Genomic DNA, 11,739 nt, shown 5'->3' with positions numbered 1-11,739 from the left:
GTCGCGCTGACGTACTCCCCTTATACCATTCCCAGGACGCACCGAGTTACGCGAGCCACGCGTAATTTATTGTATCGCATTACGGAGCCGCGAGGGTACTGCCGGATCGCGGATGTAGAACGGATTCACGAGTCGCTGCAGCGATGTACCCCGCGACACTTGAATTAATCTAGCCGCATGTATCAATGAAGAATGGAACGTGATAATCTTAAATCGGTCCTTCTTACGCTCTTTCTTATGCGTCGCGCATTAAATTCATATATATTCTTTGGCCCATTCTGCACGCTATATTTATACGATTTTATTTACAATAAACTTTCCTGATGCATGGGAATATGAAATCCTTGAAATCTGCATACGCGACAATGGGCGCACTTGTTAACAGATACTTCGGGGCATAATGGTAAAAGAGAGTATAACGAACGAGTCATGTGAATAAAGCGGAGGCGCGTACTTCGCCGCCGCCTTGTGCATAATTCAAGTTCAAAGAAAATGTCAATACCTATATACGCGCGTTCCTCCCACACTCGCGCTCGTATATTGAACGCCGCAGAAAGCATAACCGACCCCCGACGAATCGCGTACGGAGGGTTCGTCGAGCGTTCGCGGGATACTCGGACAAGTACAAGGCGAGGGTGATTCCGCGGGTGATCGCGAGAGCGGAGCGGAGGCGGCGACCCGAGAATGAAGAAGAACAGCGTGGAGAGGGGTGACGGCGGCGGCCGCGGCGGTCCGAGGAGGGTACAAATTGCAGGATCGGCTATCGGGCGGAGTAATTAATTAAATACAATAAAGTTAGGTCGACCCTCTCGTATCTGGCATCGGCCACTCCTCCTATCGACCGTCCAACTCTCGCATTCAGCCGCGTCTTCGGTCCTGATGCGCGCTCGGAACTCGCGGAATACCGAGAAAGGGATACGGTCGTCCGGCACGGCGCGACGACGGGCTGCAAGCCGTTCATTTTTGTCCCCTTCGTGCTCGACCGACCGTGAGATTGCGCCGACGACACAACAAAAGTAAGAACTCATATCTGTGACCATAGAGCGAAGTACTTAAACAGACTGTTTTAACGTGATTTGCATAAACTGTCGTGCGTTAAATGCATATACACTTTTACTCTGTGATAGGTCGGAATTAATTCAGGTAATGTAACTGTGCTAACTAAACATAACTTAACGTTGCAGGTACCCGGTATTGCGATGCTTCTACGAAGATCTACGAGACACTAGCCAACGAGGAGGCCGCATAGAATTCTCGTGCGCGACGAAGGAGAAAAGAGACCTTTCGGGCTATCTGATAAAGCGGAATATTCTGGTGCACGAGATCGGCGGGGCGCAGGTATGGATAATTATAATAATTGGCCGATAAATCGATAATTAATCAGGAGACTAATTACGAATTATGGCCGTCGTGAGACAATGCTCGCGCGGGCATTGTCTGCGGGGAGACGCGTACGACGGCAAGTGTGGGAAGCTAATGAGTATATAACGTTAGAAAGTTACAGGTCGAGAACTCGCAATCGGGTTTTTTTTTGTCACGGTTATTCGCGTGGACTAGCTTACTCGCGATGATAGGCGAAGTACACGCGCATCTGCATCGATCTCCGACTCGCGATTAACGTAACAACCTCGAAGGTATACCCAGTCGATATACGTGATTCATGCGTGAACCTCGCACTTTCGACATCGCTAAGCCTCCCAGGTGTACAAGAACGAACGTCTATTATCCATTGCGCTTCGCCTACCGAACGCGCCACAATTTATTCCTCTACGTAATATCACCACTATCATTACGGACGTAAAATCGGCGCTATTGAAACACCCTCGATATGCTCGATGTGCCAACTGAAGCAGATAATATCTTCATCACGCAAACCGTGTCGTCACAGTTATTAATTGTCAATGCCGTTGATGCGTCAACTTCGGTCGCGCTGAATGCAACTCGGGATTATTCTTCGAACTGGCAGCACTTCTTTCGGAATCGGTTCGGCCACCTGTACGCCACCGTGCGCTCCTTTCGTCTCCATTCTTAAACGAGCAAAAGAGAACTTGTTCCCGCGAGCGAGCGAACGAGCGAGCAATCATCGGCTCGGCTCGTCCAAGAATAGCCTTCCCCGAAGCGGCGTTCAATCAAATAAATAATTTTTAGGGCGAACTGGGCGGCGCAGTATCGCCGCGGCATAAATTATCCGCCGACGCAACTCGAACACAACCGGGCCACAATATCTATAATATTGTGCTCCAGGATTAGACTCTTAAACCAAGTCAGCTAGCGTTCGCCATGGAACGCGTCTTCCCTCTCAACCCCATCTCATCCCCCGCGCCGCGCTTCATCGGCGAGACCGCAACGCGTTCTCGCCGGCAATCGTAAACTCGCTGTCAGAGAAACGAGATTTCGAACGAGATCAGCTACGGCTTCATGGAATCTCTCGCTAGGGACAACTGCGGATGACCTATACCCTATAAGGTTTCGCCCTCGAATAGGCAGAAAATAGCGCCGCGAGAAAATAGCTTTGAGCCGGCGGGCGGGGCGCGGCGGGGACAGCCACCTATAACCGGCTCGTCGTGAATCATCGGCGTCCGCCGTCTAGTGCCCGGGAATTAAGGGCTTCGATTGTTCACGTGCCACCGCATCTCAGAAGGCACAATCCTACGAACCAAACGCGCCGTTATCCATTTCCTGCCTGCTGACCGTTCCAATTATTTTGATGATATAATAATTATGATCATTGAATTCATCACTATATACGCGGTCGCTTTGAAAGCTGAATTGTTTGTAACAGAATTCTCGCGAATTAATGATTAACACCTTCGAGGTATTTTCACACAAAATGTGTTCTAACATTCTGATTGATCCATTCGTAATTGCATTTGACAATATCGACTCGGATCAAATATCGAGTGTGTTAAATATTACAGTGCTGTAGGCGAAAGAAATTTATTATCACTTCTAACGATTTATGATATTCGATTACTGCAGACAGACGTACACACATCTATTCCAACGTGGAGTGATTTTTATCTGGCTGCCAGCTAACCGCCCATAAAAGTCACTCGCGATGTCGTACCGCTCGGTAGCGTCACCGCGGATCGAAATCCGCAGCGGATGGAGCACCGCGAAAAAGAAGCCTGGAGTAAAATGCGGCCGTGGTGGTGGTGGCTCGAGTGGTCGCACGATGAACCGGAGGAGCCACGACGATCCGTGGGTAATGCGCGTTCTTGCGTTCCTCATCGCGGATGACGCAGCGAAAGAGCACGCCGCGCGTCCTCATAGGACCGCATCTCTCCCGCGTATAGTCCGCGTGGTATACCGTAAGCCCCATGGGCTCGCTCGCTCGTTCCGAGTGCCGCTGCCTCCGCAGAATCCGTATTAAGGTGAATTCACATTCGTCGAGATCCTCTTTAACCCCCTCGCGAGAATAGAACCGTTCGGCGTGCTACGCGCCGAAGCGGAGCTTCGGACGTTTCCCGTCTCGTCCATGCGGTTAATCTCGTCCCGACTTGCCTCGTTAAAGCGCGCATTTTGTATACTATATACATCGGCCCCCGAGATTAAGTTCCTGTTCACACTGTGAGAAAGGAAGTAATAGTACACCGCTATCAACTTCTTTGGTTTCGCGTGCTTTCGAATGGCGCAACGATAAATTCCGCCTGACGGTTATAGAGAGCTAACCGCGGTCTCTTCCCTTTCTCTTCACGAACTTCAAAACTTCGGTCCCGAAAAATCGTGCTCGGATCCATTACATTGGTAACAATATCTACTTCGTAGAGCGCATTGTAATCGCTATCGCGCGGACGAGACGGGAAAGAGAGGCATCGGCGCGGTCCGCGTTCTCGCGATATATTCCACAAAGAGCGGAATAAGAAGAGAGCTAAGAGAGTGAGAGCAAGTCGCGACTACAGAGAGAGAGGAAGGAAACGAACGAGAGAGGTACACAGTCGTAGTTCAGCCCGTGGCCCATCAGATAGGACGCTGATTCCGTTCAAGGGTGAAGCGAGAAGAAGGTACACCGTGGTGCATCATGTCGACGAAAGAGGAGGGCAGGAACGGGAGAGGGAAGAGGAGGGGGATGGAAAAGAGAGAAGGAACGAGGCAGGTCGAAGCCAGCTCGATCGCGTCGCGCTCGATGGAAGAGGATCGACGCAAGACGGGGTTGTGCGGGGGCGAGACAGGGGAGGGGGAAGAAAGAGGGAGGGTTGAAAGAGGCACATTGTTTGCCGAGCGAAGCCGATAATTCAGTAATGAACGTAAGCAACGCGCGCCCGCGTTCAGGGCTATAATTACCGATACCACATCGGATAGCGGATCCCTTAACTTCGGGTCTCGAAGCGCTACGAAGAAGCGCGGTCCGTGCTAGCGCGAGTGAGCAAGCGGATATAGTATTTCCTCGACCATTCCTTCTCTCTCTCTGTCTCACTCCTCCCTCTGCCTTCCTTTCCTGGCCACGTCTTAGAATGGGCAGCTCTAAATTAATAAATCAATAGCCCCGGCTCTCTTATCCGATTCGCGGGTGGGTGGAGTTTGTTTGTTCAAGAGCAGGATTTATTAATTTTTCGCTGGGTGGTAAATCCCCACTGGTATACCACCGCCTTCTCGCATTCGAGCGGACCCTCTTCCTTCCGTCTTTTTTATGCGCGCGATCACCTTTTAGTGCGCTTTGAAAGTTCGACACGAGTCGAGAGACGATTTTCGAAGCGAAAAACTGAGCAAATTTTACATCTCTTCCTAATTAGATTACAAGATCAATCTCTTGCGAGCGTATATCATATTGCCAGAGCAGTAATGTATGAATAACGTGTCACGTAATTTCTTCTCGCGCGAAATAGCTTCAGAGAGAAGGGATGATCTCAAAGCTTAAGGTACGTATGAGTGGTGTACCTACTGCCATCTCTTCATTCCGTCTCGAACCTCCGCACGAACGTATCAGGAATTTCATTTGCGTATGTGAACGGTACCTTTAATATATATGTGCATTTCCCGCGGGAAATGCGGTTCGACGGGTCAATCATCCGCAGCGAGGCTATCATTGATTAGATATTCTCGCGCTTCTACTAATTGCGTCAATGAATATTAATAGGCAATAATTATCACGGAACAAAATATAATTGGTACAATAATAATATAACATGTGGTATATTTTTTATTTGTTATAATTTTTATTATAATTTTTATAATATATAAATAAAAACGTGAGTTATTGAATAGAATACCAAAGACACAGGTGCATGATTAAATATAAATATATGCTAGGATATTCTAATAGATACGTCCTTGCTTGTGTAAAAGACCGCTCGAACTATCAATTCTGTGGATTAGAATCGACCCCTCGATTTTGATGCCTCGGGTAAGCATTGAATAATTTCAATTCGATCCGCACGATAGATTGAGCAACTTGCCGAAGTTGCTCATTTTGCGAAAGAAGGCGTTCACGCGGTTCTTTCCTCTCACCACGACTGGTGTGGTATTTGAATCGTAATTCCTCTCTTTCCGCTCGAATTCTCGCAACTCTTCAGCCGTTCTCCGTATTATTCAAAGTACGCTGCTTACAATTAGACCTTCCATCTATCTCAATTTATAAATGAGTCACAACACATGTATGTATTTGCATATTTGCTTTAGCATCTAATTTTTCTTTAAGCATGTCTCTTTCTTTATTTTAAATTAGAACAGTTTTGGATTAAGCTTGGAACAATAAATAAAGAAATAAAACTAATTAGTATATTATAATATAATATAACGCTGAAGAGAGAGAAAGAGAGAGAGAGAGCTGCAGCAACAAAATTATCAAGAAAGTACTAAATTCCTATGTATATTCATTCGATTATTCTGAAATGATTATATGCCAATTTAATAGACACTCTCTTATTGTTAGTTGAACTTATGCAAAGTTAATCTAAGTAAGAAATTTTCATTATCAATTAAACATTGTATATCAAGTGTTTATGTAAATATTTCTTGCACAGGTCATAGATCCGTTAGCTTGGCATTTGTTCTCTTTTGTTAGAAACATCGAATAATCTTTCCCGTCAATTTCGCTGCATGTAAAAGCTACGTACATAATTCAGATACATAATTTACACCTTCGCTCATTTTTGCTCCTTTATGCCTTCTCGGTCTTGCTTATTTAATCAAAGCTCGTATCCCATATTGTGCTGCTTAATATATGCCTTTCATGTGACGTTAGAAGGCTTGCCCTAGGCCGTCAATAAACACAACCATTACTACTACTACTACTACATGCGAAGCTCGTGATTTCGTTCTAACGATCAAGGCAACGATGTCGACGTTTCGGTAGGCATTGTACGTATCGTTGAAAAATCGTAATTAGATCCACCGGAGCGTTACCGCCTTTATTAGTTCGCCGCTATAATCGCGTAACTGTCGTGGGGAATTAGCGTTCGCGCGACGGATCGAGAAAACGCCGGAAGCAACGCGGACAAATCGCACGTAGACGGTTTTGTCGCGGCCACGGCGTGGTAATGGTCGGCTCGGGCAAGGAGCAAAGTAAATCGGATCTGGCCTGCTCTACCGCGGCGCTGCACCGCGCGCGCGGCGCGACGATGAACAGGCAACGAGAGCGGATTGCGCCCGTAGGCAGAAATTAGACTCGAATCTCGTCTCTTTGCTCCCCGTGTTTTCTGGAGTGCCGGCCTGATGATAATGACGGTAGCAGGTGCTCGAGCCGATGCCACCTTCGCACCTCGTCGCACCTTCGCTCGTCACCGGCGCGGCGTGGCGTCGGCGTGCCTACCACATCGCGCGTATGCGCGAATAGGTATTTATACAGGGTGAGCCAAACGGTCAACGAGGCCGTGATTAGTATTTGTAATATTTTTCCAATTCTTCAATCTCATCTTCTCACTCGACAATCATTGCGATAACATAAATTATACACGAACACATTGCATATTTAACATTTAACATTTGACAATAATATAGAAAGAATAAGAATGTTTGCGCTCGTTTACTTTTTATCGGTGCATTTCGTAGGTGTGTAAATTGTGCAGCGTACGTTGAAGAAATTTTTGTCACGACAATACTGCGAGTTACCTGAGACGATCGGCGTAACGTGACTCACCCTGTATACTCCTATTCTGTTCTCCACTCCGTGGTCGCCGCATCGTTGTCTTCGTCGCCAGGTCATCGCGTAATTCGTTGCTTCGGCTTGCCTCCGGAGGGTACGTTCTACCTACCTACCTACCGTAGTACGCGCAGGTAGATAGGTATATCCTCGACGCTCTCGCGTGTGTTTGCGTGCGTGCGCGTGCTTTTATGTGTGTGGCGCACGTCTACGTGCACGTTGCGTGTCGCTCGCTCGCTCGCTTGCTCGCGCGCGCGCGCACGTGTAGGTGGTTCACGTGTACGTGTACGTACAGCACGCTTAATATCTCGAGCCAATCTTAGAGCTTGCATTCAGTGGGTTAGTGCCGTAAATGCCAGTAACCATCCACCGGCAATGGCCACTCGTGGCTACCACTATAGACGGGCAGGCAGGTATTCATTCCATTTGCAGTTATGACGAGTGCGAGTTCAGAGGCCGTGAGAGTTTGCCGGCTCCGCGGCTCTGGACTCTGCTCGAGTCTGGAGCATCTACGTGGCGAACCGTTGCAACGTTACACTTTCAGATTATCGACGACGACGGCTGCGCGAATGCCGTGGCATAAATACGGCGGCGAGAAGTCGCCGCCGGCGTGTGGGTAGATTTTCAAGCTAGCGAAGGCGCATCTCAAGATTCGAAGGACAATTAGAGATTCTAATTTTATTATTATTATTACTACTTATTAATAAAATATTTTATCAATAGAGAATGACTTTGCAAAATTAAGCACATCTCTCTGTAGTTTTTTTTAATATTTATAAAATGTTGGGATAAAAAGAAATTCGATAAAAAAAATTGTAGAATGTTTCTCTATACATTGCTCGCTGACAGATATGTCGGGAATGTCGAAATTGTTTCGGCAAAACGTCCAGGGTTTCAACATTAAGATAACTTCATTTGCGAACGATTGCAAACGATTTGAAAGCCCGTACCGCTCTCGACAGAATCCCAGCGAGATTACTTGAGAGTGAACTACCGAGCGGGGAAATATTTGAACCGCGAGGGATTAATACATGTCTGACGTATTATTTCCTCCGGGCCCCCTCCCCTCCCTCCGCTCGATCGCCTGCAGTTACCGTTCGGTCGGGTACCGCGCGCGCACGTAGTAATTTGACGTTACGATCTGCGGGAAAAGGGTCGCGGGAGCGACGCCGCGCCGGACCGCGTGTTGCACGACGAATAGAAATAGAAGCGATACTATGGTCTACGCGCGCGCGGTTTATAAGGGGGCGACGCGCGAGTACGTCCTCCTCCTGTCTTCTTATGATGCCTCCTCGGAGTCTCGGAATACACGCGTGTTCCGCCTCGTGTTCCGCGGCCCGTCGTTGTATTCACGTCGTGCTCCTCACCTTCGACTCTCTCGCGGATTCTCTAACCCGCGGTGGGACGCTTGATCGGCCGGTCTCCGCCGCCGCCGGTAGTCGCAATTATAGAGTATGACTGTACATATTCGTTCGGTAATTTGTTATCGTTGGATAAACACATCGAAGGGGGGCGACGAGAGGTCGATGGAGTTCGGCGCGCGGCATGGCACGCCGGTATACGCGTCCCGTGCTCGTATACGATCGCGATTCCGAATCATAATCCCGTAACGACGGCGCGCTACTCCGCCCTCTCCTCTTTATACACATCTTCCTTATTGTCCAGGTGCTCCGGAACATCCCGCGATGGATGTCTTCGGAGCGGACTGTGCTACATTCGTATACATGCTTATCGATAAAAAGTGCCACCGCAGGAACATGATTGACGATTTTATATTTTTTCCATAATTACTTAATATTTATTTAAATACCATTTAATTGTTCAATGTTTAATATTAAATAATTAGTGTCAGGTATTCTTTCAAATATCTTTATACATACGTTTTAAGATTTTTTTATTAAATAGAATTTACTATTTAAATTGTAAGAAATTAATTCGGATAAATTCTCGGTCTGGAATTACACGCGAATGGGCATTGCGGATTGCATCTTGTTTACACGACGTCTTTCTAGAGATTTTTAAGCAGTCCCAACCGCAAAGGGCAACTTCCTTTGAGCGTGAACGAGCCCTCGAGTGGTCCGCTCCTGAACGTCGGCCGCGGGGGAAAAGAGACGGCGTGTCTCGTGAATAGAGAGATATCTCCTCCTGGCAACAGGCGGTAACGTCTAAATTAAATGTTTCTGGATCGACGAGCCGCGGATTCAACGTGTCATGCGCCGCTCTTAATCTGGATTTAACGGCGAGGTCTCCGGCGCGAGAGGGCGAGAGGGCTCGGGAGGAGGAGGGGGAGGGCCACCTTGCGGTGCCTGGGCTGCTTCAATAGAGCTTAATTGGCGAATACCCGCACGGTTTATAGAGACGGCATAGAAGGAAGGTGCGAGCGAGCGAGACAAAGATAGGCAGGTAGAAAGGTGAAGAACGAGAAAGGGAGAGACGTGTGAAGGCCTCTAGATCCTCGTCTCATCCTTCCTCACGTAGCCGCGCGTCTTGTTTCTCCTCCTCCACCATTTCCTCCTCCTCTCCTCTCCTCTCCGTCCGCGACGGACGAGGATGAGAATGACTTCGCCGACTCACTCGTGTATTTTGCGTATTCACCATATAATAATAATGATAACGACAATAATGACGATAATAATATCGCCCGGGAGATTCGGATCAGCGGCGTTAACTGGACCTTCACGTGTTTTGGTGGGAAGGCCTAGCGCGACTAACCGTTAACTTAAGAATGCGCCACTAATTTGAAATTACTTAATTTGACTCGATCTCCTATTATAGAATTAGTCTATTCGCGATTAAATATAGGCGATGAAACGATATTAAGTAACGATAAACGATATTAGAATACAAGCACGGACTATATTCTTTTTTTCTGTGCAATTTCAAGCAAATAAAAAAAGATTAAATTTCTTTCTGTCTCAGAATTAATAAATTTGTCTCATGTCAGAAACATACTCAGCCCTCAGTTACCTCACCAGGGTCTGAGTGACCCTATCGTCCCACTTCTCACTTTCTGCCGTGGCTGCTTCGACCGAATTAACTCTAGCAAGTGGCCAGGCTAGTGCTAGAACCTTCAAACTCCTGTCAAAATATAAGTAAATCTTATTAAAAACAGTGTATTTATGCAATATAGAAAAAATATTCTGTGTTGTATAAAAAGTAAAATATTGGATTTTATTGGTTTACAGAATCGAATAATATCATCTAGTAGCTTAGCGTCAAGATATTAATTTTACGGCAGCTGCGACATTCTAAAGTAAACTCTAGTAAATATTTACAAAACTTTTTTAACCGAAATTGTTTTATTTTTTTTAAATAACATTTACATTTTTTAATTTGGAATAATCTAACCCACACAGTCTTATAGATCTTTAAAAGATGTATCGATTAAAAAAAAAAAGACGTCAAATTGATGCATTTGTCTTAAAGATACAAGCTGGAGAAGACGCCAGGGTTCCTCAGACCCTGGTGAGGTAATATCGGGGTGTAAAAACGTAAGGTAACTGAGGGTTAGTTTATCTGACTGATAACATAAAACAACATAGTTTCGAAGATAAAAAAGCATACGCGATATTTACTAGATAATTCCATCTTCTAATGGATATTATTTGTAGAAGTATCTAAACACAAGTTTTCTACTCGCGAGAATAGCCCTCTTTCTTGCTCCAAATACCGTATCTCTTCTTCCTCTCTTCCCCTCTCCTGTTCTCAGTGCGCAAAACCAGACTCATTTCCCGCTCCTTCCTCCGCTCGTAAGACCAGCAAGACCGAAGAAGGCACGGCGATGTGTAAAAGGTCAGTTCGCGCACCGTGTGTGAACCAGATACCTCCCGGCGAGAGCCATCGTAATAAATTATGGTTTTCATGGCCTCGCACTTATCTCGGGAGAGCCTTTCCTGGGCTACTTGCGCGAGAGTAACGTCTCGACAATAACCACTTCGGGTGGTCTTTCTCGCCGAGCCGATAAGTAACTCGCGGAGTAACTTCTAATTCGTGCGATAGATCAAATCAGCGCGACCGCACGTGTAACATTGCTCTGGTACGCGAGAGAAGAATGGGAGAGGAAAAAAATTAGCAATTTTTATTTGTCGGATGAGAAATGATCCAGCTTTCCTTGACGATCGAGATGATTTTGAGGATCGACACGCGTCTCATTCTCGTTCATCCGATCGGCTGTGCGTGAGAGAGAAAAAAAAACAGAAAAAGAAGGTGATCTCATATGGCGTGAGTGATAATAATTCGTCGCTATCCAAACGCTTGGATGCTAATCGACTGATGTTAGGCGTCTCCGAATGGAGCAAAACTCGCTGAGTAAGATTCGCGAGAAACGCGGCCGATGATCATTCAGACGGCCTAAAAACACTTCCGCGGTGAAATTGGCATGCATTATAAATGCTATTACGGAGATCTGACCGTAGGTTTGCGTATAATTCTGCTCATTACGCAATCGAATCACGATTATTTATATTCGTCGAAGAAACCAGTTAACGAAACGTTGCGCGATGCGATTGCAAGCATGTTAGATTTATCTAGATGGTTCATCTGGACCTTTTTTACATTTGAGTAAGAGGTATCGGATCTTTACGGAAATACAAGCTAAAGTATACGGAACTCGTTTTTTAAATAATTGAGATGTACACATATTTTTTACTTGGAATGGG

General features: G+C 46.4%; 1 protein-coding gene across 1 annotated transcript in view; it reads left to right on the top strand.

The window, feature by feature from the left end:
- Positions 1-678: 678 nt before the first annotated feature.
- Positions 679-11,739, top strand: part of LOC112459173 — a 21,703-nt gene continuing 10,642 nt past the window's right edge. Inside the window, exons 1-2 of the mRNA XM_025023173.1 lie at positions 679-1,016; positions 1,185-1,338. Of these exons, the coding sequence (XP_024878941.1) occupies positions 880-1,016; positions 1,185-1,338 (291 nt within the window). The 5' untranslated portion in view covers positions 679-879. The remainder of the gene's footprint in view (positions 1,017-1,184; positions 1,339-11,739) is intronic.

The sequence above is a fragment of the Temnothorax curvispinosus genome, unplaced genomic scaffold, assembly GCF_003070985.1.
Source record: "Temnothorax curvispinosus isolate PA1 unplaced genomic scaffold, ASM307098v1 QBEX01009580.1, whole genome shotgun sequence".
NCBI lineage: Eukaryota > Metazoa > Arthropoda > Insecta > Hymenoptera > Formicidae > Temnothorax > Temnothorax curvispinosus.
The sequence above is the reverse complement of the archived record's forward strand: the minus strand, read 5'-3'. Positions and strand labels throughout refer to the sequence as shown.